The 27510-nt window shown below is 53.1% G+C and overlaps 1 protein-coding gene across 10 annotated transcripts; it reads right to left on the bottom strand.

Annotated features, from left to right (window-relative positions):
- Positions 1-65: 65 nt before the first annotated feature.
- GPR68 (G protein-coupled receptor 68) lies at positions 66-25395 on the bottom strand. 10 transcript variants are annotated; one of them, XM_082384598.1, is made up of 6 exons: positions 24980-25395; positions 17229-17334; positions 6997-7273; positions 5669-5923; positions 4725-4953; positions 66-3426 (listed from the first exon to the last, which is right to left on the bottom strand). In XM_082384598.1, the coding sequence occupies exon 6, from the start codon at positions 3326-3328 to the stop codon at positions 2213-2215; it is 1116 nt and encodes a 371-aa protein (XP_082240724.1). In that variant the 5' UTR covers positions 3329-3426; positions 4725-4953; positions 5669-5923; positions 6997-7273; positions 17229-17334; positions 24980-25395; the 3' UTR covers positions 66-2212. The 10 variants fall into 10 exon arrangements, with proteins under 10 accessions (XP_082240724.1, XP_082240725.1, XP_082240730.1 ...); XM_082384599.1 differs by having other exon boundaries at positions 4725-4870; XM_082384604.1 differs by lacking the exons at positions 17229-17334; positions 24980-25395 and adding an exon at positions 11660-12095.
- Positions 25396-27510: the final 2115 nt, after the last annotated feature.

Below are 27510 nucleotides of genomic sequence, written 5' to 3'. Positions count from 1 at the left end.
GCTCTCTAGATCCCCCTGGTGTTAGAAGACCCTCCGTCCCCATAAGAACTGCTGCACACTCCAGCTGTGGCTGGTTACTTTGCTTTATTTGCAGACTCAAGTTTGCTACATAAATCCATTGCATGGTCCAACACACGTATACTTGGCATAAAAGAGAGGACAATACAAAAATACAACTCTTGATAGTAAATGGAACTGCCCTCAGCTCATGCCAGTTTATCCCAATGGGAATGTCCATGTTTAAGATCAAAACAGGAGGAAATTTGGAATGAGGAAGCATGGAGGTCTCAACCAGTGTCATTGCCCTTGTAAGATCCTGGTCTGGGGCTGGGTGGCCTTTTTTTTTGCTACCTGCAGACCTCGTCAGTTCGTCCTCCATGAAGGGGAAGAGAACCTCCCCAGGTTATGGAAGGCCATCCAGAAGGAGCTGGAGCAAGCCCTGGAACCCCACTTCCTTAGGGCACACCCACCCTGGGCTATCAGTCTCTGGACACCTCTGATGGGAGGGTTAAGAAACTCAGGGTGAATCTACCTCTGGGAGAGGGGAGGGGAGACATGAAGAGAGATGATTGAAAAAAATGTTCTCCCTGGCAGCCCTTTAACAGATTCTGGAAATCTTCTACTGACGCCAGCTTCTATCTTCCCATCCCTGGTCCCTCCCCGGGCTTGAGCCCACCTAGCCTCTTAGCTGTGAGAGCTCAAATCCCAGGTCTTTGGGGGAAGTCAGAACTAGCTCCAGCCCACTGACCAGGAAATCTGAAGGGCTAGCATTTCTAAAAAGGTGGGCAGTTCCCTGGAGCAGCAAGACGCTCCTCTGGTCCTTGGTATATCCCCCAGGCAGAGGCTTAATATGATGGGGCACGAAGTTGCAGAAGCCCTGTCACCAGCCTTCCAGGACAGAACAAGAGACGGAGGTCAGTACCCTGGTCTGCATGTGGCCCGTGGGCCCACTGTCACTCTCCAGGGGGGTGGGGTGGGACATCTGGCAGAGGAGCAGTGCTGAAGGACCAAGGAGGCAAGGCGAGCCCAAGGCCCCCTCCTCTTCTTGTCACAGGAGCTATTTAAACCACAGTGGAGCTTCACCCCGGGGCTGTGGGCTGAGAGGTAACAGAGCGTGCATCTCCGTGTTGTTTGTTTTGTTCTAAGAACTTGGGGAGAATGTCATGCTCCTCTCTGAGACTGCTAGGCACTCCAGTCTGTGTGGCAGGGGACACTGCCCGCAGTCACATGACCCTAGCCTCAGTGGCTTGGGGCAGAGCTGTCATGGAGACCCTGGCATTTTAACCACGGACACACACACACACACACACACACACAAAGTCGCAGGCTTCCGGGTCTGGTGCTTCAAGGCAGATAGAAACAGAAGATGAATTGAGGCGAATCTGTGTAGGGAACTCAGTTGGATATACTGCTTCAGGCCTCTGTCCTGACCCATGAACTTCAGTGCTGACTTTAAAGGACCACAGACATCGCCCTACGGAGCCCCAGGGAGCCCTAGGATTTGTTTTCCATCAGCCCTGGGGCTTGGGGAATCTGCTCAACTCTCCTCGCCTGTGAAACTGTGACTTGGCTGTATCTGGTGTCTTTCCTCTGCCTGTTACTCCCCCACTGTCCCCCACAAACACACACTCCCAGTGCCCCAAACCCCTCCCTACATTCCTTCTCCCCATCCAACCTCCGGGCCCACTCATCTTCCTTCCCACCCCTTCGTGGAGTGAGGCTCAAGTATGAATGATAACAATACACTTTCGTGTGTCACCTCCCCCGATTACACCAGTGCATTTGGACCGGTATCATCGGTGACAACGGCATGGAAGGCCCTGGCAGGTGTGCCCCCAGGTACCCACTCTCATCTCCCAGGCCCCTCTCTCCACGTCCTCACACTCTGCATCCCCCACCCGAGCTTCTCTTTGCAAACCTCCTGGAGGTGAGCAGGTCTTCCTCCCACCAGCCGCCCAGCTGGCGGCAGACGACCCCCATGCGCCGTCGGGGCTTATCCCCACACTCAACAAGCAGCCCCGTCGGACTCGGCAGCCACAGCGGGTTCCCTGGAGCCAGAGAGGTTGTGCTGCGGCCCAGACCCAGGGCCCCGTGGCCCAGGTCCATCGTCCCCTCCAGCAGCCAGAGGCACCTGCCTTGGCCAAGTGGGCAGCAGCCGTTGAGCAAGCTCAGGCCTGGCTTCGCCCCGCACGCGGGTGACGGGGTGACACAGCTAGGCCAGTCCGCCCGCTGGGGACCCTCCCGCTCCGGGTGGCCGCGAGGTCTGGAAGGCCGGGTGGAGCTTCGTCAGCACGTTGGGCTCCTCGCTCTTCCCTGAGGCCTCGGGGGTGCCCAGTGGGTAGGCCTCCCGGGCCCGGCCAGTCCTGGCGCAGGTGAGGAAGGCCAGGCAGGCCCCACGGAGGCGGGCCAGGTCCCTGTGCGTGGTCTCGCTGACGAAGCAGTAGAGCACGGGGTCGGCCACGCAGTTGAAGCTGGTGAGGAGGAGGGAGAAGTGGTAGGCGTTGAAGATGCCCTTGGCGAAGTGGCAGCTGGACTCCCAGAGGCTGCGCACGAGCAGCAGCGCGTGGTAGGGCAGGAAGCAGGCCAGGAAGATGACCACGGTGCTGAGCACCAGCCGCTGGATCTGGTCCTTGCGGCTCTTCTGGGTGCCGTGGCTGCGGCGTACGGCCCGCAGGATGCCCCGGTACGAGGCCAGCAGCAGGCAGATGGGGAAGAGGAAGCCCACCAGGAAGCGGTAGTAGTTGATGCTGCGCTGCCGGGGCTGGAGCGGGTAGTGCTCGAAGCAGACGCGGTGCCGGTCCCGGTCCTCCACCACCTCTTCGTGCATGAGAAAGTAGATGCTGGTCAGCAGCTCCTTGGCCCAGATGAGCACGCTGACTCCCACGGCGGCCTTCAGGGTGCGGAACTGATGGAAGCGGAAGGGATGGGCCACGGCCAGGTAGCGGTCGATGGAGATGCAGCAGAGGAAGCCCACGCTGATGTAGATGTTCTCGTACAGGAGGATGCCGCACAGCTGGCAGGACAGGTCGCCGTGGGACCAGTTGTCGTGCTGCAGCACGTACTGCAGCCAGAAGGGGAGCGAGCAAATGTAGAAGAGGTCGGCCACTGTCAGGTTGCACAGGTACACGCCCAGCTCATTCCGGGCCTTGATCTGCAGGTAGCCGAAGTAGAGGGACAGGCAGTTGGCTGGAAAGCCCACCACCAGCACCGTGACATAGACCACCGGCGCCAGCGTCTGGTGGATGGTGTGGTCGATGGCACAGCTCAGCGAGCCGTTGTCTCCAGTGATGTTCCCCATCTTTGGGCCTGGAGGGGTCTCACCCCTCATGGGCTCAGGAATGCACCAGTCTCTCTACCGCCATCTTGTTTCTAGGATGTGGTTCAGGCTGTAGCAAAGGCTGGGCCTCATTGGTGATGGGTAAGGCCCTGAAAGTCAAAGGTGGAAAGGCTTAGGATAAGAGGAGCTAACATTTATATAGCACCTACTGTATGTCAGGCACTCTTTTAAGTGCCTCACTTAACTTAGAAGATGATCCAGCCAACCAACTCCAACTCAGCTGAAATGTGATTTATGTCTCCCCATCCCCCTTCCCTGGCGTCCTGTCCCTTGTTTACTTTCCTGGTCCCTCGGTGCAGCAAGCAAGGCCTGGAGCTGGTTCCAGGGAAGCTCCAAGGGAAGCTCAAGGTGAAGAACAATCCCAACCCACATAACAGTGAGGGCCCTAGCCACTCTCTTCTGTAGCATTCAGCACCATTCACATTTTTCCTACTTGCTCACAGGAATGTACCAGGTCAGTAAACTCTGAGGCCACAGCCTCTCCTCGGGGCCTCTCCATACAGCACGATAGAGGCCCAGCCTGGTCCACATCCTGCTGTGCTCTGGCAAGAAAAAAGGCTAAGCTTCCCGCAGGGCACTGCTTACCTCCGTGGAATTGGGAACCTAGCACAGGGGGCCAGGCACCGACAGACATGAGCACCAGGCTAGGGTCAGCTGCTCACAGGCTGTGCAAGTCGTTTACACTTTCTTAGCCTCAGTTTCCTCATCCATAAAATAGGGATATGGGAATTCCCTGGCAGTCCAGTGGTTAGGACTCGGCGCTTTCACTGCTGGGGCCTGGGTCCATTCGCTGGTTGGGGAACTAAGATCCTGCAAGCCGTGCCACGAGACCAATAAATAAATAAATAAATAAATAAATAAATAAAATGAGGATAAAAACACCTGCCCTCAGGGTCAGTATCAGGGCCACATAAAATATGTCAAAATGCATGTCATTGTTCTTCCAAAGGCAATGAGGCAGAATAAAAGATGGTAGTCTTACTCACATTAGTGAAAAGTTCACATTGTTGAGAATTTAACAAAGAAAATGCTATTGCTATACATACAAATACATTTGAACAAGACAGAATAAAATTTTTTTGTTGTAGGCCTACTTTATAAATTAATATATCAAAATGAAAGGACTGAGCTGCTCTATTGATTTAACACTTCCGGCTCAGATGAAAAATCTCACTGTGTCTAAATTAACTTTTTTGCTGTTGTTGTTTGTAATCATCCTTCCAAGGAGACTTTTTAGACATTTTTTTTCCTAACCACCTGCCCCCATGAAATTTTAATATCCCAGATGTATTTCATATCTGTTTATGTATCATGGGCTTTTGGAGGATGACAAGTCACTATAATATCTGATTATTTTCACCCCACCTACGAACCAATCTTCACCCACCTTGAGAATGCGTCGTCTGTATGGCTGCAAATTCCAAATGAACGGGGTCTGCATTAAGTTGTTTTGTGGTATTAGCAGATCAGTCTTGCCCTTTGCTGTCTCTTCACCATAGTCAAGCTGGGACTCACAGACCAGACGGGAAACCCCTTCCACAACCAACAGCGTCTCGTCACCTGCTCACCAGGGTCCCTCCCTCCGCAGCCTCCCTCCTGCTGGCTCCTGACTGGCCCTGTAGGCACCAGAGCCCGGGCTCAGCCTGGAAGTTGGCAGAGCCTTCTGGGAAGGGGCCCAGAGATATTCCAGCCCAGCAGTTCCTGTCCTGGGGTTCATGGAGGATAAACTTGAGGGCTTCCCCCGAAATCACATGCTCAAACTTGTAAATATTTAAGTATGTGCATTTTTCCTGGAAAAGGGTCCTGTGGCTTTCGTAAGAGTCTCTAAAATGGGCGAGAGATGGGTCTGGCCCAAAGCTGCCCCCTCTCACCTGGACTCCCTGTGGCTCTCTCCGTGGCCAAGCCTCCCCCACCCCAGTGCTCCCACTCACGCCCCTGACCATTATCCCCCGGGCAACCACAGCAATCTTTCCAAAATACAAACTGGATCCTCCTCTTCCTTGTTTAAAACCCACTGAGACGGTTTCACAGTGAGTTATCACACCCACAGTAAAACTCCCAGACTCTTACAAGACCCAACATGATCCGGCCCCAGCTCCCCCTACCTTGTCTGCTGCCACCACACTCCAGCCTCACTGGCCAGCTTTCTGTGCCTCGTCACCTGGCCTCGCACCAGTCTCTCCTGGAGTGCTGCCCCCTGCCCTCTCCCCACCTCCACCTCCACCTCAAGGCTACTCCTTTGCCACCAGGTCTCAACTTAAACACCACCCCCCTTGTGAGGCTCTCCCTGACCACCCCACTAAAGCAGCCCCTCCCCCATCACCATCACACCTTCCTGTTTCATGGCTCCGCAGAGCTCCCATCAGTGTCTGAGATTTTTCTTGTATGTTTACTTGTCTGCTTGTTGATGATCTGTCTCCTCCACGAGGATGTAAATTCCAAGAGGGCCTTGTATACCTTGAACAGTGCCTGGCACATCACAGGCACTCCTGAGTACTTCTAGAATGAATAAGTGAATGCCACTTCCCCATTTTACAGATGAGGAAACTGAGGTTCGAAAGGGGAAGTGACTTGCCCAAAGCCAGTCTAAGGAAGGAAGCATGGGCATTAGAATCCAGGTCTCCTTTCTCCAAGTCCCACCTCCCTGCCACGTCTAGTCCCCACCTGAGCCTCCCCGCAACCTCTCAGTCCCTGGAAGACGAGGACTCCTAGGAGGGATCACCTCCCCATCCTCTCTAGGATACAGGCCCGGATTTCAGTGTTGGTGGTGGAGGGAGGTGCTTCTTGTTGTTGTTTTCAATTGTGGTTTGATATACATAACATAAAATTTACCATGTCAACCATTTTTAAGCGTACAGCTCAGTGGCATTAAGTACATTCACACTGTTGTGCAGCCATCACCACCATCCACCTCCAGAACTTCTTCAGCTTCCCCTGCTGAAAATCTGTACTCATTAAACACTAACTCCCCATCCTCCCTCCCCCGAGCCCTTGGCAACCACCAGTCTACTTTGTGTCTCTATGAATTTGACTGCTCTAGGTACCTCATATAAGTGGAGTCGCACGGAATTTATCTTTTTGTGGCTGGCTTATTTCACTTAGCATAACGTCCTCAAGGTTCATCCATGTAGTAGCATATATCAGAATTCCTTCCTTTTTAAGGCTCAATAATATTCCATTATATGTATAGACTGCATTTTGTTTTTCCATTTATTTGTCAGTGTTTCTACCTTCTGGCTATCATGAATAATGCTGCTATGAACATGGGTATACTACTTGAGTCCCTGCTTTCAGTTCTTTTGGGTATATACCCAGAAGTAGAATTGCTGGATCATATGGCAGCTCTATTTTTAATTTTTTGAGGAACTGCATTCTGTTTTCCACAGCGGGCTGCACTATTTTACATTCCCACCAACAGTGCACAAGGGTGTTTTCTTGTTTTTTGCTTTTTGTGTTTTTCTTTATATGTTTTGATGGTGAGAGGAAGGGGCGAAGGGGCAGTTGAGGTCTGTGACCCCTAAACTCTGCACAGCCCTGCGAGTCAAAATTTGGCCCCATTCGTCCTCCTCTTGCCAGCCCTCCTGTGCCTGGATCCCAGGCCCACACCTGAGCGGTCCCCCAGGGACACCCACCCAGGACGTCCGTGTCTCTGAATTTACCTCGGGTTCTCCGCAGTCCACATAAAATCTACCCACAGGAAGATAAAAATTCATTCATCAGCACAGGCTCCCAGGCACCAACAAAATCAGGCAAAGGAAACCAAAGTGAAAACACGTCCTGTCGGGTCTTAGGAATTTGTTGAGAGTCACGTGGCTGAAGCCTATTGTTTGCTAGTGCTGAGTGCACGCATGTGTGAGGTGGGGCTGGTGTGACCGGTCCTCTTTCCCAGGCCAACGATAAGCGAATTCCGGCAAGCAAAGTCAGAAATACTCAAGTCTGCAGGGCAAAGAAGAAACACATACGACATTTAGATGAAAACACCTCCTGTGTTCACACTGGAACCAAAAGAGGTTTTCGGGCTTCTAAAGAAGCAGTTCTGAAACTTAGATGCATCTGAGTCACCTGGAGGATTTCTTGAAACAGATTATGAAGCCCCACCTCCAGAGTTTCTGACTCAGTGGATCTGAAGTGGGGCTTGAGAATCTGCAACCAGCCGTCAGGTGAGGCTGGTGCCCCCGGGCCATGGACCACACTTTGAGTAGCAAAGCATTCACAGGTCTAGAGGCTCTGGGGTTTCACTCCTGATCAAGTGTCCTACGTGAGTTCCCAGGCTGGAGCACAGAGGTGCCTGGAAGGGGAACTTAAGACCCGGCAGAAGCTGCTGGGCAGAACCAGAACGCAGCCCTTGTGGGAGATCAACAACCTGACTCGGGCTCTCAAGACAAGTGACTGCGTGTGTCACGGTACTCACACCTTGTATTTGCAAGATCTTTCACAGTTTACACAGCATGTCACATCTGCCCTCTGGTCCCATCTTCACAGCAGCCCTATGATCTCCCCCATTTTAGGGATGAGGAAACTGAGGCCCAGAGGGATGGAGTGGCTTGTCCAACAGTCCCACACCTCCCGGTTTCATTCCACAAGTATCCAAGGAGCGTCTGTTCACGGCACCCGGCCGGACATGGGGGACTTAGAGATAAAGAAGAAATGGCTCCCACCCTCAGGGAGCCTCCCATCTTGTAAGACAGGAACGCCACATGCACAAAGCAGTGCCACTCAAGGCCATGTGCGTTGGGTGCTGGGGGCATCCCTCCGACTCGCATTTAAAGCTGGCTTGGGGACTTCCCTGGTGGTCCAGTGGCTAAGATTCTGCACTCCCAATGCAGGGGTCCCAGGTTCGACCCCTGGTCAGGGAACTACATCCCACATGCCGCAACTAAGAAGTTTGCATGCCATAACTAAAGGTCCCGCATGCTGCAACTAAGACCCGACGCAGTCAAATAAATTAAAAATAAATAAACATTAAAAAAAATAAAATAAAGCTGGCTTGTTCTTTTCTCTCCACACACACACACACACACACACACACACACACACACACACACACACAACACACGGCATCGCCTCTGTGGTTTCAATGCCGTCAACACTCTGATGACTCCCAGACGTCCTCCGCACCTCCAGGTGGAAGGCTGACAGAACCAGCTTCCTCCCGCTGCACAGGGCATGCTCTGTGAGGCCCACCCTGCTTTCATCATTTTCTCCACTAGTCTGTTCCTGGAGGTAGCATCTCCTCCTGCCCAGTCACTCATGTTGGATGGCTGGCCTTCAGCTTCCTCCCTCTTCTTCGTCCACAGCATCCACTTGATTACTCAGTTCTACCATTTTCAACTCCTAAATATTTCCCACATCCGTCTCCTCCTCTTTAGCTCCCTCCTCAGTGCCCCAGATTGGCTTGGTCAAGACTTCCTCCCCAGAATCAGTGCACGGCCTCCTATGGGATTCCCTGTCTCCGCCTCACCACCCTCAAAGCCATCCTCTAAAACAAAAACCTAACCTAATCACTCCTGCTTCAAACCCTTCAATGGCTCTCCAATCATCCATCCATCTGTCCATCCATCCATCTACTCATTGACTTATTTGTTGTTACAGCAAATACTTATTGAGTGTCTATTATTATATGGAAGGCACTGTACTAGACACTGGCCCCTGGTGTAATTCAAGTTGCTTTTAGTCTCATGGGAGAGGGGAGAAGAAAAGAGAGGATTAGCTCCCAGGGACAGTACAGGACATTAAGGGAGTTCATAGGAGGTGAACTAACCCAGCTAGAAAAGCCTTCCTGAGCAGCACTTTACTCGAAGACCAGAAGAAGGGGGAAGGGCAGCTAGGGAAGAGGGGAGTTTCTGCCTGTGGAAACAGTGCGTGCAACAGGCCAAATGCCAGAGAGACCGAACGGGCACCTGTGTGGAACTGAAAGTAGCTTGGCACAAACAGCTAGGTGTGAGGAGGGCGTGGCCAGAGAGGGGACAACAAACAGCTATAGAAACTGCCAACTAATTAGAAGGAGATGGGGACAATCAGGGACAAATCTGAGATGTTCTTCAGTGCTTGGTCCTCATAATCTCCCCCAAATTATCTGTTGGATGGATGGATGTGTGAAGAGGTAGGTGGGTGGATGAGTGGATGGATGGATGGGTGGTAGGTGGCTAAATAAGATGAATCAATGGAAGGATGAGGGGGTAGGTGGATAGATGGATGAATGGATGGATGAATGGATGGATGGGTGGGGGGTTTTGAGGTTGGGTGCTGGGACAATGGAAATATTATTAATAGAAACAGAAAAGTGAGAGGGAGGAATCACTGTGGCCTCCTCTCCAGCCACCTGGCATCTGTTTAAGCTGCCTGAGCTGGTCGCAGAGGGCCCTGCTTTTTCACCCGGGCCTCATCACAACCAGCTCTCCCTTCTGCCACTCCCTGAGGACAGGCGCCCCTCCATGGAAACCAATTCTTGCCAGGAATGTCCCTTCTCTACCTGCTGTCCACAGAAAACTTGCTCCCCCAAGTCAAAGGCACAGTGGGTGCAAAGTGTTCTATAAATGGAAAAACGTAGATGGGATGGAAGGACCAAGCCATACTGAGTGAGAGCCCTCCACATGCCAGGAACGTTTTTGCACATTCATTCTCTCTCTCAACACTACTCTTACCAGTGCCCATTTTACAGATGAAGAAACTGAGGCTGCTCAAGATTCTGAAACCAAGTGAGGCCCTGCAGGGTTCCCGGGCATGGAGGCTTTTTTTGTGTGCCCTGTTTCTTGTAGACAAGACTCCAGCCTCCATGACCTTCCCTGAGTTCCAAAGGGCAGGTTGGAACAGTTGCTAATCAAGGGAGGAGCAGCCAAGAAACCACCTGAGACAAAATTAAAGGGACCAGAGAAGCTTATCAAGATTAGGAGACCAACCACCTGAGACAAGATTAAAGGAGTGTAGGCCCTACACACACCCTAATCTTGTCAGAGATCCCACCCTTGAACCATTGCTATAAAACCCTTCATCAGATCCTCTGGGATTGGAACACATAGTTTTTCGAGGTGAGACCCTCCCCCCGCCCCCCTCACCCAGGGTCCCCCTTTGCCTGGCAAAGTAATAAATCTATCCTTTTCTACTTCACCCAAAACTCTGTCTCCAAGATTCGATTCGGCTCTGGTGTATGGAGAAGCTGAGCTTTCGGCAACAATTCCACAGCTACGATGTAGGCCAGGTTTTGAACTCAGACTGGTCCATGCTTTCCTTCACACCATGCTATCTTTCTGTTCATCACAGGTGTTACAGAGCGACCACCCTCACCTCCAGGCTTTGCCAGGCTCCAGTCCATACATATGCCACCACAAGGCCACCAGGCTTGGGCCTGGGCCAGCCCGCTCCACCTGGCAGGTCAACCATTTCCTCACCACCCATGGAGGAAAACCTACTGTGTGCCCGGTGCCGGGATCCCCAAGGTGGAGGGGATTGGGGCAAAGAATCAAAACACAGAGCTGCTGCATCTACCTCATTTTATCATCCAGCTAAGAAACCGAGAGGCTTCACAGGAAGCAGCACAACACTAAGAGCAAAACTGTTAGACAAACGCCCATCAGCATAGAGACCCCAAGGACTGGAACGTCCAAGAGCAGTTAAGCTCCCAAAGGCATGAAGGGCCTCTACCTCAAGCTGGGAGCCGCCTGCACATTCCAAAGCAGAAGGTAGAGGTGTCCAATGCCGTTCAGCGGCCGCATAAACAGTGGTTCAAACTGTCGCCCATCTCTTTCCAGTGGTGGCACACTGGCACGCACACAATTAGTCACTGGCCGGGCGGCCCTGCTCAGGGGGGGCCCCCAGCACGCCGAGCTGGGGAGTTTCCTCAGCGTGTTTAACCACGCTTTAAACAGGGCTGTTTCATTTCCTAAAAGTACCCTTTTCAGAGGCTGTTGATGTTTCTTTCCCTCTGGGGTGGGAGTAGAATCAGGCTGCATTTTCCCCTTAGTCCCCAGCTTTCCCCTAAATAGCCTCAATCCAGCAACAGCAAGGAGACAATCTCATTTCTAAAGCCCTTATAACGGTCTCAGAGTTCAATCCCACCTGGGCTCACAAAGTTGCTGTGAGTCGATGGGGCTGACACTGTGAACCCATTTCACAGAATCTGAAGCCCAGAGAGGCTAACCTAGTTGCTCAAGTTCATACAGTAAGTGGGGTGGATCTGAATCCAGAACCCAGGCTTCTAGGCACCAACTCGCTGCCTTTGAGCTCTTTTGACCACAGACCACAGTGAGGAACGCACTTGTCATTGTAACCAGCACAAAGAGACACCACACACACAGTCACACGTACACCCAGAGCAGTACTTACCCTACCACTTGCCGTGCACTCTGACCATTCTACTCTAGTTTGTCTTTCTTAAGGGTGTGAGCTGCTAAATCGATTTCCTGGGCCGCTCACGGGTCATGATCCTGTTTGGAAACAGCTGGACTGACTCCCGCCTGCTCAGGGTCCGGACCCCAGGAAGGGGACTGTGGTTGCCGCCAGGTGAGGGAGGAGCAGACAGGGGGCAGCAGCCTCAGGGGATCTGGGTCCTCTCCGACTCTGCCCGCCCGCCGAAGCTCTGCCCTCAAACCTCAAAGAGCCGGCTTCCTCCCAGTGCTCGCTCGCTCGCAGAGGCCCAGGGAGGAGACTGAACGCCCCTGGCCCAGCCCTGGCGGACCCCCCTCGGGTGACCTGCAGCCAGGACCCAAGCTCCCCCTCCTGCGATCTCCCGCTGGCCACGCCTCCCAGCTCAGACTAGAAAATCCCAGCTGGAGGCTGCCCATTCCTGAGCTGAGGCAGAATCATGTGAACTCAGACCTGGTGTCAGGCTGGGTGGCTGTGAGAAACGCTCTCCAGCCAGAGGATGAGGGCGGCGGGACAGCTTCCTCCAGCTTCTAGACGTTTCTGTCATTCCTTGGCTTGTGGACCCCCTTCCATCTTCAAAGCCAGCAGTGGCAGACTGAGTCCATCTCACATTGTACCACTCTGACCTCTGCTTGCATCTTCCCATCTTGGCAGCCACAGCGATCAAACACACAGGCCTCACCGCTCAGAAGTCTCAAGCTGGCCAGGGAGCTGGGACCAGGGCTCTTCATACAGACTGAAGGTGGCCCGTGAGATCCGAATGACAAATGGCACTGGACAAGGGCACGGGGGTGGGTGCTTACATGCTGTGAGCTACCGCAACGTACAAGGCACTGTGCTTCCATAAGCTGCCTTGATGAGGCCTCACAGCAATACTGCAAGGAAATTATTATTATCCCAGCTTTACCACCGAAGAGACCAAGGGTCACCCGGCTGGCAAGTGGCAGCGCTGGGATTCAAGTCAAGGTCTGAATTAACTGTATTTTAATAATTCTCAATGCAGTGCATGGAAATTTGTATGATTGTGTGCCAATGCCCATCTCCCCCTCCGGACACTAAGCTCCATGAGGAAGGAGGAGCTGGGCCTATTTTGTTCTCTGTCGGAGAGAAGGTGGTTTGGCCCAAACTGCACAACAAAAACGTGTTGAACATTTGAATGAGTAAATGAATCTAAACTCCATTGCTTTCTGCAGCCCGCCTGGAAGGCCCACGTGGCTGAAATTGAAGTTAGGAGCTAACAAACTGGGGGAGGCTGTCAGGATATGGGATGAGGCAACAGGAAGAGGGTTGTTGACTCTGAGGGCATGTGGGTGGGTGGCCATGTGTGAAAATGCATTACAGCAGAAGCCTGACAGACTTTGGTATCTCTTTGGAGACTCTGTGGTCTGTCTGAGAAGGTCTGAGCTGTCTGGGGCATCCTTCCTGCTCTGAGGCCAGGGCACGAACCACAGGCCCCAAGGTTGCCAAGACAACCCCCCTCCCCACCTGCCACCCCCACCAGCCTCCTGCCTCCAGCCCCAGAGTGCTCCAACCCATCAATTAATAACCGAATAATGTCTGACAGCAATCCCTCCAAACACCCGGGCAGCAACCCTCTTGAGAAACAGACTTCTCCAGTGAGTAAGAGCTACAGAGACGCTCATTACGCTCAGCCTGGGCCACCTGCTAAAATCTAGTTTTCTGAATTCAAATTACTCTCTGGCTTCTCCCTCTTGTTTGAAAGGCATGGGGTTGGCAGAGCTGATGACTGAAGCCTCAGAGGTTCCAAGAAAACAGACACTAGAGGAGCTGCCATGTAGCACGCCTGCTCCCTCAGCCCAGAATCAGACCCAGAGAAACGGATCCTGACCAAACAAGCTCTGCGATAAGGCCCTAGTCATGGATATTTGTATCTCTGCTGGTCTTCTCCTAGGAGAAAACCTATGTCCTCTGCCAAGATTAATTAATTTGTTACCATGGCACCCAGAAAAAAAAAAAAAGCAAAAGGAAAGGCTTTCGAGTTGTACTGGATTCAAGATGGTTGGAAATTGTCTGCTAATCTTCTCATGGAGAGGTGGGGTATAAGTCCCCTCCCCTTGAATCTAGGTGGGCTCTGTGACTACCTGACCAATAAAATAAAGTGGAAGCCACACTGTATCAGCTTCTGAGTCCAGGTCTAAAGAGACTGGCAGCTCCCACTTCCTGTCTCTTGAGATAGTTGCTCTTGAAACCTAGGTGCCATGCTGTGAGGAAGCCCAAGAAGCCTCAGAGAGGCCCACATTGAGAGGAACTTAGACCCTGGGCGACAGCCCCAGCTGCCAGCCAGGGTCAACTGGCTTACTACACGAGTGTGTGATTTTGGAGAAAGACCCTCCAGCCCCAGCTGGGTCATGTCAGCTAATGCTGCAAGTAGAGATAAGCTATCCCCACCAAGCCCTGACCAAATTGCAGATTCATGAGCAGAACAGCTGAGCTATTTTAAGCTACTATCTTTTGAAGTGGTTTGTGATGTAACAAAAGATAACTGGAACAAAAGTTTTTTTTTTTTCTCCAAAATCACATGAGGGCTTATCACACTGTGTGAGATGGGTGTAATAGTCTCAATTTTTCCCATGCGATACTAAGGGTCAGAGAGGTAAGGTATCTTGTTTGAGACCAGCCAGATAGGAAAGATGAAACTCTGTTTTTCACTCTTTGTTTGCTGTTAGACCAGTCTTCTTTCCCTACAGTGTGTCCTGTACCCAGAAGGGTGCAACATAATAGTAATAACAAGAATACTCAGAATTAATATTTACGGGGCACTGCAAGGCTTTTAGGGCAAGATCTTTACCTGCATGATCTCATGCTCTAGGAGGTATACTCTATTATCATGCCCATTTCACAGATGGTGATACTGAGGCTTAAAAGAGGGTATGTGACTTGCCCAAGGTAATAGCTCTAGGTGTTAGAGTCCAGATTTGAACCCAAGCCATCTGGTTCTGGAACTAGGCTCTCGAGTGCAGATACTCTAATCTATATAGTCTAAAGCATCGACATTGCTCCAGCCGTGCTTCCTCTGTTAGGCTCAGGAATTCTTTTCCCTCATTCTTTCTTTTGAAAGCTTATGTGTGTTGGTGGGCATGGGGGTTGAAGCCAAACCTAACCATATCATCTCAGCTTTGTAGAGTTTCAGACCGTTCTCACATCTCTTGTCCCACAAGCCCTCTGTGAAGTGGCGTGGCCAGTATTAATCTCCATTTAACAGAGGCCCAGCCACAGCAAGTGACCTGCCCAAAGCCACACAGCCTCTGGCTCCAAGTCAGCGCTTTCTCCTCGGCCCACCGCTAAACCCCAAAGAGCCTTCCCGCGCGGTTCTCTGTTCTCCAGCTCCAGGATTACCTGGGCCCGCTTGATTGCAGGCGGGGCGGGGGTGGGGGGGAGTGGGCTGCCAACCAGCCACCCCACCCGGCGCTCCTCTGTCCAATCACGGAAGCTTTCCCCTCCCTCGGTGGCAGGGGGTCTTATTCTGGCCCCTGTAATCCCGCCCTGTGCCTGATGAGCGGCCCTTCCTGTGAGAGGGACCGTGCAGATTTGGGGCAAGGAAAGGAAAGCCTGGCCCACACGGCATCTCTGGATCACCTGTGCCTTCGAGCTCGAGGAGAAGAGTTAGCTGTCTGACTTTTTTGGGGGGGTGGGGGGGGGAAGGGAAGTAATTACCAGGTGGCCACGGAGCCAGCCAAGGGGGTGGCTGCTAAACCCGGCGGCAACCGCAGGCGGAGACATCCCGCCCGGCCGCCTCGCCGCTGCGGCGCCTGCCCGCCGCCGGCACGCACCTGCGGGGCCCGCTCCGGGCGCCCGCCCCGCGCGCACCTGGGGCCGGGTTCCCGCACCCTCGCCGCGTGCTGGCGGGGCCGCGCGGGGGAAGGCGCGGAGCTGGATGCGGGGGACCAGGGCCGGCCGCTGCCCGCACGCGCGCTGGGGACCCCACCACGGTGGCGAGAGGAAGAGGACTGGCCCTGGGGATGGGGGGGCACGTACCTGCGCGGCGAGAGGCCGGGGCGCCGGCCGCAGTCACCCCGCGCGTCGCCCGCGTCCCTCCTACGGCCGGCGCGCGGCGAGCGGGGTGGACACCGCGTCCTCGGGCTGCTGGCGGGGAGTGGGGGTCTGGGGACAATGGCGGCCCGGTTCCCGGCCAGACTCCCCTCCTCCTCTTCGGAGCACGGAGCCACAATGTGCCCCGATTCCCGCCCCCCCTCCCCCCATTCCTCCCGTCCGCGTCCGGCACACCCAGCCCCGCCCGTCAGCGCCCTGCCTTTCGCTGTGACCGCAGTCCACAGGCCAGGCGCCGGCCAGGAAGAGCTGCCGAAAGCAGCGCAGACCCGGCTTGGAGGTCCAGCTCTCCCAGGTCCCGGGGACAGGCTCCGGAGCTGTCAGTGTGGGCTCACTCTGGGCCTGGCTGCAAAAGGACCAGGGTCCTTCTCCAGCCACATCCAGAACCCCTAGGTAAGGAGAGTCCATGAAGCGACCTTTCTGTACCGTTCACCTCTGTGTCCCCAGCACCAGCACATCGGTAGCCACTCAGTAGATGCAGTGTCCTGTTGTTGTCAGGGCCTCTCTCCGCCTCTCCCCGTTGCTGGACCTCAGCGCCGGGCCCGGGGGTGGGGGGAGGGGGCGACGGGCAGTGAGGTGGGTCTGCACTTAGGTTTGCTGTCTCCTGGACCCTTGCTCTGGTGCCTTCCAAGGCCTGAGTGGGCCTGCAGCAGAGGTGGCCAGGGCCAGCACAGGGGACCTCCTAACGGTTTTGCTGAGAATGCAAGGAGGCTTTAGGGCCCTCTGCCCCACAAGCTCACAGACAAAAACACTAACGATAGTCACAGCTCTGAGTGTTTGAGTACTTACTGTGTGCCAAGCGCTGTTCTAAGCACTTAAATGCATGAACTCATTTGATCTTCAGCGTACTATTATTATCCCCATTTTACACATGGGGGAAGGAGGCACAGAGAAGTCAAGTAACCTGCCCAAGGTCACACAGGTAATAAGTAGAGGCAAGGAGATCCAAACCCAAGCAGGTGAGTCCAGAGCCCTCATCACCACCTGCATCCTATCCCAAGCCACCCTTTGCTCTACCCCCAGCACCTTCTGCTCTTTCACGTCTGCACACCTTACTTCCTGTGTCCCTCTCCACTCAAAAGGCCTCCTGCCCCCATCTCCAGAACTCTTGCCGCAGTTTTAAGACATGAAAGTCACCTCCCCTATCAAGCCTTCTTGGTTGTCCCAGGCAATTTGTGCTGAGCCCCCTCCCCGGTCCCTGAGCTCCCTTCCCAGCATTCTCTGCACTGCCCACTGGGGTCACTGGCCCATAGCTACCCCTCTACAGGACCCTCATTCCGGGTCCAGTGCCGGGCTCAGAGCCAGGCGCCCTATTCCTGTTTGCGAAGCGAGTGTCGGACTGGGCGCTGCAGGAGTCTGCAGAAGCTTGCGTGGCTGGTTGTCAGGACAGACGGTCGGGGGTTAGGGCTGGAGGGCGGCTGGAGTGCAGGTAGGAAGGTAAAGAGGCAGATTGATGGCTCACCTTCTGCTGACTCTTCTCGGTGCCTCAAAGCTCCACACTTTGTGACGTGGCTGCTAGGTGAGTCTCTGGAAGGAAATGGACAGTGGGCAGGAGGGCAGAAGATACCCTGGAAGGAGAAGCAGAGGGAGCAGGGGGAGGCAGGGCATTTTGCTTTTCCTGTTGGGCACATGCCCAGCAGCCTCCCAGCAGACTCTTCTCAGAGGCTGCATCGGCCTCTTCTGCTGGTCCTCATTTTGAAATTCCTCCTTCTTGCAAAACCTTCACAAATGGAGTTTTCTGGATTAACTATACTCATGCCATAAAAATGCACAGATACTTTTGAAAGGTTGCCATACTGAAAGTAGTTGTTAAGAGTTTGGCTTGGACCAAATCCAGAGTGCCTGAATTCCGGAGTTTGAATTTCAGCTCTGCTACCTGCCAGTAGGGTGACCTTGGACAAATCCCTTAACTTCTCTGTGCCGGGTTCTTTGTGTGTGAAATGGGGACACGGAAATATAGCTAGTGGGAAGCAGCCGCATAGCACAGGGAGATCAGCTCGGTGCTTTGTGTCCACCTAGAGGGGTGGGATAGGGAGGGTGGGAGGGAGACGCAAGAGGGAGGGGATATGGGGATATATATATATATGTATAGCTGATTCACTTTGTTATAAAGCAGAAACTAACACACCATTGTAAAGCAATTATACTCCAATAAAGATGTTAAAAAAAAGAGGTTAAGATGATTGCATGAGTTAAATCAAATAAAGCCCTTAGTTCAACACCCAGCACTTATTAGGGTTCAACAGATGTTAGCTGTTATTATTGTGCACTCCAAATACCCTTTTATACATGGCTCTTATCTTTTGAATGTTTACTGCAGTTTTATTCTCTGCATTTTGCATATCAGGAAACTGAGGTTCAGTGAATTGCCTAAGGCAACTCAGTTCTAAGTGTCTGAGCCAGGACTTGAATGGAGTCCCAGCCACGAAGCTGCTTCCTGCAGCAATTATGTTCTGCCTCATCCTATCGCTCCCGGAAAGAAGTGGGGTGTTAAAGCCCATCATCAGTTGCTAGATCCAGGATGCGGACTCTCAGGGGTACAGTGCCTGCCGTGTAGAAAGTTTATTACCAAGTGAATCCTGCCAGGGCTGCCACATTGCACAGTTCCAAGGGTGGGCCCGTACACACTGTAACCTATCAGGTGGTGGCCTCTGGAGTTGGGGCCGTATGGCAGTACTTGGTGTTCCTCTCTCCCTGCCTCTCTTTTTCTAGCCCGCAGTCTCTGTTTACCGATGTCCAAACATATCTAGAACCTTCCACAGTCTAAACAGTCTTCAATTAAAACAAACTCTATTTTGACTGACGCTCCATTTTTTAGGGACGGAACAGCATGGTACCTATACCACTTCCTTAAAGATCCAGAATTGGCCTGTGGAATAGAGCGTTGGCATCTCTGGCTATGTTCTTCCTAAGAAAATGCTAGATTTGGAGAAGCAAAGAGATTCATTGCACTGCCTGCAAAGTCACCTTTTGGCTAGACTTTGCTGTGTTTCTTGGTGTCAAGATGTCCAGTCCTTGGCAGGGCCAGCAGAATTTGTAACAAAATCTGGCATTGGCCATATAAACAACAAACAGCTTATTTAGTTAACATGAAGCACGTATTGTTTTCCAGAACCTTTCGGGACCTAGAGAATGGTAAATTATGGCCCATGCTCATGGAATGCTGATTTGAAATGCTGCACTAATAACTGTCTTTCTCGCCCACAGAAATCCTCTCCCACATTGGGCTGGGCTCCGGAGATGTGGTCAGAATTTCTCCATACCCGGCGCAAGTGACAATTATGTCCATTTCTTCTTTTCCAGTCTCTTGTGGGTTTTTGGTCTTGGCATTTGCATTTTCCCGGTGTCAAGCCTGAGGAGGCACACAGCAGGGGCTCAGAAATGGCAGCTGATGGAAAGGATGGAAGAGCTTGTTGCCTCAGGCTAGAAGTGTGTGGAGGACTTGTTATTGGCCCACCCAGATCCACCCTTCGCCCTTCTCCACCTACTCTACTGACTGTATCACAGGGTTCCCTTGCCCTCTGGCTTCTGTTGGGTTTGGCCAAGGGGAAGCACTCCCTGGGATCAGAGGATGGCTGGGGAGTGGGGCTGGGGGCGTATTTATCCCCCAGCCAGTGTTGCTTCCGGCTGGCTGCCTCTCTTTACTGGAGTTGTCTGCTCCTGTTGGAATCTCTCTCCTGCTCTTCTCTCCCCGCTTCCTCCTCCAGGCCTGGGCCAGTAATAGCTCCCCAGAGATGCTAGTCCCGAGGTGCTGCACCATCCTGCGTTGGTTCCCTTAACCCTACCCACACCCTTGAAAACCATCCCTGTGTTAACCTCTCCCCAGTCACCGCGCCTGAGTGGCCTCTGCTTCCTGCAGAGACCCTGACTGATGCAGAAGTGGATGTCGCCAGATGCATCTTCACGGCGAACTCACACTAATGGAAGGATGCGTGCATATTTCACAAGGCATACAGATTATCTACTTTAAAACACTACTGTTTTTCCGGTTCATTCTTCCAATTAGCACAGCTGGCCAGACTCACAGGAAATCTCTCCTTATCCCCCAAACCATGGAATGAGTCCCTACTTCCTCACTCGGCTCCAGCGCCAGCTCATCTCTGGCACCGCTCGCCCCAGGCCTCCTCTTGCAGATTCCCCTGTCCTGGACTTCCTGTCACTGAGTGCTTCCTAGTTCCTCATTCAGGTGGACAATTTTCTTTTTGAGAAATACTTGCCACTGCTGAGTCAAACAACTCCCACGACGGTTTCAGGCAACAAGGAGCTGGTTTTTCTGAAAATTATATTTTCTGGCATCAACCACACTCCAGCAGGCTCGGGCCTGAGCTGATTAATCAGACGACCGACCTGACTAACGCCACAATGTTTCCGCTCCCACTCAGATAATCTGTGGGCTCTCAGACAGAGTGTGACTAACGTGGACACCCAAAGGCAGGAAACTCTGAGCTCAAGTCCAGGTGAAGCATGAGCACACACACCTGGAGAGCTGGGGAACCTGTGTCGTGTTCCTGGCTAGGCTGCGGACTCCTGGAGGAGGACTTCAGGCTGGGCTTCTCAGGCTGAGGCAGTTGGGAGATGCAGTAGCATCTGAATCTCTGGGTACAAATCCCATATCTGTTGTGCTCTGGTTGTTAGAGCTCTGGCAAGTTACTCAGCCTCTCGGGGGCTCAGTTTCTTCTTGAAAATGGGGTTAATAATGGAGATCAGTGTAAGAATGAAATATAAATCTGGCTGACACAGAAAGCAGGAGCCCAGCCTAGCAGGTGCAAAGACAGTAGGTTATGCTGGGAAGGCACAAAAGAGGGCTTGGCTGACTAAAGTCGGGCGCGCCAGGCCAGGCTGGGGTTGACCAGCCTCTTCCTTGGTTCTCTTGCTTATGGAGAATGGATCAAATCGTGGCTCTTCGCACTGGCTGTGTGACCTCAGAAAGTCACATGACCTCTCTGTGCCTCAGTTTCCTGATCTGTGAAATGGGGATAACAACAGTACCTCACAGAGTTGTTGTATTAAATGAGTTAATAAGAATAAATCTCTTACAACTATGCCCACCTTTAGTGGGTGCTCACTAAATGTTAGGACACCCTCTTCATCCAGTGCCTGTGAAAGCCTTATGTGTGCCCCTCCGGCTCAGGTTCCCTGAACTCTTCCAGACTTGTCTGGAGCCCCTAAAAGGAACACCTGGAAGCTCCCTTCAGCTTCCCTGGATAAGCTTAGGTGCCTCTGATGGGGTGTGGGTGGTAGGATGGTAAGAAAAGGCTGAAATGAGAGATGACTGGCAAACAATTCGTAGCCTATATGGGGTCTCACCCAGAAAATCTTGGCGAAAATTCTCCCTCTGGGTTGGGCTTCAGAACTTGCCTGGCCTGCTCCCGGGCTGTTGGCTAGTGTCCTGGGGGTATAATGGTGCCAGAGAAGCCGTGTAGCCTCAAGATTAGGAGATGTTCCTTGGAGCCAGACAGCCGGGGTTCAAACCCCAGCTCTGCCACTTGCCAAGTTGTTTAACCTCTTAGGGCCTCATCTGTGAAGTGAGTGGCACCTACCTCACAGAATGTTGTGTAATGTGCTCCCAACAGTTCCTGGCCCAGCGTAAGTGCTCGGTAAATGTCAGCTATTGTTAATATACCACCAGCCACAGTGCCCTCAGACTACCACGGGACAGCTGTTGTGGTAGCTGGAATAATGGCCTCTGTCAAGGATGCGCATGTCCTAATCCTTGGAACCTGTAAATATGTTGCCTTACATGGGAAAAGGGACTTTGCAGTTGTGATGAAGTTAAGGATCTGGAGATGGGGAGATTATCCTGGGCTATCCAGGTGGGCCCAATGTCATCACAAGGGTGAAAGATGGAGGCAGATGAAGGAGAGCGTCAGAATGATGTAGGGTGAGAGACACCAGCCATTGTTGGCTTTGAAGATGGAAGTTGGCCCTGAGCCAAGAAATGCAGGCGGCTTCTAGAAGGTGAAAGGGGCAATGAAATGGATTTTCTCCTACACCCTCCATAGAGGAACTCAGCCAGGAATCCCATTTCTGACCTCCAGAATTGTAAGATAATCAACTTGTGTTGTCTGAAGCCTCTGAGTTTGTGGTAGTTTGTTACAGCAGCAACAGGACACTCAATACCGCTGCCGAGACCCAACACAGCCGCATCCTTGAAGGAGGCACTATGTTGAGTCACTCCACGGTAGTTATTGAGTACCTGTGGTGTCACCCATACCGCTTTCCTTCTGGACGTGTGGGGACACACTGGACCCTGGAACCGAATGTCCCCTGGGCATAGGCACAGCCAGGGAGGGACTATTCAGGGGCAAGAGAGCTCAGGGCAGGCTCAGTGGGTTGAACAAGGCCTCCTGGAGACGCTGAACCCTCAGCAGGGCCTTGAAGGATGGAGGGTGTGGGGTTTGGACAGGGAGGAGGAGGAGGAAGGTAAGGCATTACTGGAAGCAGCCCCGTGGGACCGAAGTCAAGGAGGTCAGCCTAGTTATTCATTCATTATTCATTCATCTGTTCATTCAACACCTGTGCTCCAGGCCCTGCGGGGGGTACCTGGATAGTGAAGTGAGACAGACCTGGTGGAAGCCAATATGCCATTATAATAAAACACAAAAAGTCTTACAGCGGGAGGTATGGCTTGTACAAAGGGGCGCATCAGGATGGGCTTCCTGGAGGAAGTGACCCTTCATCACAGGATGAAATGAAGGTTTGTTCTTTATTGCTCTGGGCTCTGTGTGGTGCTCTGCACTCAGCAGGTGCTGACTGATAGGAGTTTAGCCATATAAAGTTTGTTATTCCCAGTCCAGTTCTGTTCTAATCCATTTTATCACACTAAGGAGAAAATCTCAGGTGGGTGCCATTATGTCTCGAGCACCACTTTAATTCTTGCTAATCTCCCTTTGTAACCTAGAGAGCCAGCCTCAGGCATATTCTGCAGGCAACAGGTGCTAATTAAAGTTTCATACCACAGCTTGGTTTTCCTTGTTTTTATTTGTTTAATTACCTTCCTTTTGTGGCAGGGGGCACTGATTTTCCACTCCTGGGAGTAGATCACAATTTCTATTAAAAATAAGTGTATTTAAGTATACTAGAACCATGAGTTGGGGGTTCTTCCTCTTGCCCTGGAGTTGACCACTGGGGTCCAGGTGAAGGCAGCGTCCCTCAGCGATGGGTATGACCACTCCTTCAGGACCTCCCCATTCTAATCCCCACCCCCAACACACACACACACACTCACACACTCACACACACACACACACACTCAGTACTGGGGAGGGGGGAGTGGGAATTGGGATCTGAGGTGAGCACTGATTGGCTATGAGATTCTGCAGGAGAATTCTCCTAGAGCTGGGGGCAGGGGGGTGCTGCTGCAGGGAGAGGAGCCCAGGGGACAGGGTCTGCTTAGGCAAGGGATGTGCTAATCGGCTCAGTGTGCCTTTTTGGACAGGAAGAAAAGCAACCTGGAGAGAGACAGGAGGCAGCCAGTGGACAGCGAGTGGCCTACACGCCCTCCAGCTGTCATACAGGGTTATGTGGCTGCGTGGCTGAGGAGCAAAGAGCTGACAGCTCCCAGGAGGGCTGCCCAATGGGGGCAGGAGCCGAGGAGCCATGGAGGAGACGGTGCAGGAGCCACGGCTCCCGTGTCAGGGATCTGGCCAGCAGGGAACCTCTGAGGAGCTCTGCCTTGTGCCCCTGAGGAACCACACAGGAGGCAGCAGGGCCAGCGCAGGCTGGACAGTGAGAAGAGATGAGCCAGGGCAAGAGGACCTCAGTGGCGGCGGGCTGCATCATGGGGCACAAACTCCTGTCCCTCTCCCTCCCGTCCCCAACACACTGAGGGAGCCAGGCCCTGGAGGAGTGGAGAAGAAGGAGGGGCCTTGGGCCTTGACCTCTCTTTAGAATGTGGGTTCTTAGACCCTCTTTGTCTTCAGTTGGGGACCCCAGAGGTCATTCTGAGGTATCAGGGTTTGTATCCAAGGTACCAAAACAAGTGATGGACTCTGCCCAAGAAGCGGTTGAGGAGCACAGGGGAGATCGGAAAATAGTGATGGCAAGTTTCAAGTTTCTATTCCCTGAATAGAGGTTCTGCAGTAACCCAGTCTCCAAAGTAAAATATTCATAGAAAAACATCATGCATATAATAAAATGGGACTTGAATGGCTGAGTTTTTGAAACTCTGATTTAGAAGGGAAAACTGGGATTGACACAGCAATTACAACACTCTGATAACAGCTGTGATTGGAGGATGATGTGGCAGGAGGAGCCACACTGTGGGAGTTCAACATACAAAAGCACCTGATCAAGAGCAGGGCAGTCAGGGTAGCCTTCCTGGAGGAGATGGCTTCTCAACTGAAACCTGCAAGGGGACTAGCAAGTATCCTGGGAATTCTCCTAGTGACTGGTGTGTGGATACAGAAGGGGCCCTTTGAGCACTGATGGCGGGGGTGTAGGGGTTGCTAACTAGTCCAGGGGTGTACTGCTGGGGGCAGGTGCTCCCTCAGTCGGCTTAGTCTTTTGGGGCAAGAAGGAGAAGCAAGGCGGACCTCCCCCCAGTTACTTCTTGAATTACAGTCTGTCTCCTCAGCTATAGTGTGAGTGGTCTGGGCAGAGACAGCTCCCTCCACCTGAGGCGACCTCCGAGCTGAAGGCCCATTTGCTGAAGGTCTAGAATGGATGGAGGGATCATCTGAGACAGTTAAAGGAGACGAAGCCTGAGAAACGACAGGCACCAGCAGGCGTTCAGTAGATAGGAGTTCCCCCTACCCTCCTCCCCCTCAGGAAAGCCAGGAAAGCGCCCAGCCTGGGACTGGGTCTTGGGACTCCTCCCCCAGGGCTCTCCCCTGGACCTGCCTGCAGGTACCCAGGGGCAGGGCAAGTCCCCAGGGGACCTGGACGGTGTTGGACTTGGAGATCTGCCTCCAGGGGCCCTGGGCAGGGCAAGGCAGGGCAGCCCCCTCTGGCCCGCAGCGCCCCAAACGCCACCCTTGCGGCACACCCTCTGCGAGGCGGGACCCCAAAGCACTATCAATTTGGACCCTGGAATGACAGGGACCTCCCTCCCGGCCCTTCCCCCTCTCCACTCCCCCCAGAGGCCTTTATCCGAGACTGGATTTTGAATTTTCTGTCCCAGGAGGGGGCGGGCCTGGCCTTGCTGAAGGTCGGTGGTCCCCTGCGCCGCCCGCCAGCTGTCCAGGCCCCACGCGAGCCGCCCGGCGCACTCACCTCTCTCGGGTCCCGGTGCCGGAGGCCAGGCCGCGGCTCCGTCCGGCCCGACTGAGCCCGACGCCGGCGGACGGGAGGGCAGGACGGCGGAGCGGCGGCGGCGGGGACCAGGGACCGGCGGGGGCGTGGCGCGGTCGGCCTGCGCGCCGGCTCCCGCTCCAGCTCGCCCCCCCGCCGCGCCGCCACCTGGAGACGGAGGAAGGGGCGGAGGCTCGCGGCGGACCGGCCGCGGCGGGAGCAAGGCGGCCCCAGCGGCCTGGGCAGGGTGCGGCTTCCAGAAGGGCTTCTGAGGGCCATTGCTCTCCCGTGGGGAACACGGAGGGGCCCGGAGGCTTCTTCTCCACCTGCTTATTTGGGGCCTCCTGCGGGGAGGGGAGGTGGGGAAGCAGGTGGCCGGTTTGCCACGTGACTCGGTGAACTTGACCTCAGTGGGCTGGGCCCAAAAGCCAGAGCTTGGAAAGGGGAGGACATTTCTGAGTCCTGCCAGGACCTCCCTTCCCTCCCCGCCGCCCGGCCCCCGCCAGAACCTCCCCTCCCCCGCCCCTCCAGGCTCCTGCCTGACTTCATGCTGTTCACTCTGCCCTGCGGAGACCTCTGCCCCCTTTACAGATGGAGAGGTTCCCCTGGGTCTCGGGTCTGTTAGCCGCCCCAGGCCCACTCCTGCTCTACTCGGTGGAGAAGGGCCAGCAGGGAAACTGGAAGGAGCGAGAAGCCTGGGGCAGAGTTTCCAGCCTCCACACTCAGCCCAAGTGGCCCCTGTGTGCCTGTGCCGCAGAACACGGTTTGCGCACAGCGGCATCCGCTAGGCTGGTCAGCTCTGCGAACCAGCTGCTCTTCTCTCTGACGTTCCTCCTCCTTGGCCCCTTCTTCTCAGTCTTCCGTCTCTTCCTTTTCAGCGCGTCCCTGAAATGTGCTGCTCCCAGTGGCGCGCTGCAGCCGGGCTGTACGGGCTTGTGAGAGCACATTAGTGAATCTCCCGGACTTGCGCAAGTCAGTTGTTAAACACAGCCGTCATTAAAAAATGAATTTATGTAAAGGTACGAATAATTCATATTAAAAACAGTGGTAGGGCTTCCCTGGCGGCGCAGTGGTTGAGAATCTGCCTGCTAATGCGGAGGACATGGGTTCGAGCCCTGGTCTGGGAGGATCCCACATGCCGCGGAGCGACTGGGCCCGTGAGCCACAACTACTGAGCCTGCGCGTCTGGAGCCTGTGCTCCGCAACAAGAGGGGCCGTGATAGTGAGAGGCCTGCGCACCGCGATGAAGGGTGGCCCCGCTTGCCACAACTGGAGAAAGCCCTCGCATAGAAACAAAGACCCAACACAACCAAAAATAAATTAATTAAAAAAAAAGAAAAGGCAGGGGGTTTCCCTGGTGGCGCAGTGGTTGAGAATCTGCCTGCCAATGCAGGGGACACGGGTTCGAGCCCTGGTCTGGGAAGATCCCACATGCCGCGGAGCAACTAGGCCCGTGAGCCACAGTTACTGAGCCTGCGCGTCTGGAGCCTGTGCTCCGCAACAAGAGAGGCCGCCACAGTGAGAGGCCCACGCACCGCGATGAAGAGTGGCCCCCGCTTGCCGCCAACTGGAGAAAGCCCTCACACAGAAACGAAGACCCAACACAGCCATAAATAAATAAATTAATTAATTAATTAAAAAAAAAAAGGTAAACACTCAAAATGTGCCACTTCCTAATTATTTTACTGTTACCTGTGCTCTTGAGGTTATTTACACCTGTTGCATCTGTATGGAAGCAATATTATATAACAGGGTACACTGCACATCTCTTTCCACCTCTGTGGTTAGTAACACTATGGCGGCAGCTTGAACTCGACCATAGTGAGAGTGTTTATGCCACAGAAATTGGCAAGTGTTACCAGTTAGGGCTTGATTTATGTCTTCTGCAGTATCTAGAGTCTCTTGACTTAATTAAGAAAGTGATGGGGAAAATGTGACTAGTGCAGATTAAACTTAAAAGTGTGTCTTGGGTGAATATTCCAGCATGTAAACTATACGTCTAGTTTTTTTAAAAAAGTGTGCTGTGTCTCTAAGCCATTACAATGTGAACAGCACAAAAAATTGAGGAAATTTGGCCAATAATCAGAAACTGCTACCTGACTGAGCAGTCACTCACATCATCAACAGATGAGTGAAGTTCTGATATACATCTTTGACTTGTTTCATTTTCATCTTACTTGCTAACATAAAGAAAACATCAACCGACATTCACATTGGAACTACACTCATTCGTCAGCTGCAAGAATAGGTTGGCTATAAATACACAAGTTTGGCAAAAATCAGTGAGAGCATTCTAAGAGAATCAATCGGCTGTATGGATTTTACAATAAAAAGTATTATATATTTCATATATCGTATAGCTTATTTGTAAATTGTGTCACAATCTTTTACATCCGTAAATATGTGTGTGTGTGTGTGTGTGTATGTGTGTATTCCCTCCCCCAGGTTGGTTGATAAACATTTTGGCTGGATGTTTAATGTTGGCTGGTGCTTCATAAGATTTGTCCTATGCT

This window comes from Balaenoptera borealis, assembly GCF_965194805.1.
Source record: "Balaenoptera borealis genome assembly, chromosome: 3".
In the NCBI taxonomy this organism is placed as follows: domain Eukaryota; kingdom Metazoa; phylum Chordata; class Mammalia; order Artiodactyla; family Balaenopteridae; genus Balaenoptera; species Balaenoptera borealis.
Note: the sequence above shows the minus strand (reverse complement) of the source record. Positions and strands in the feature narration are given on the sequence as shown.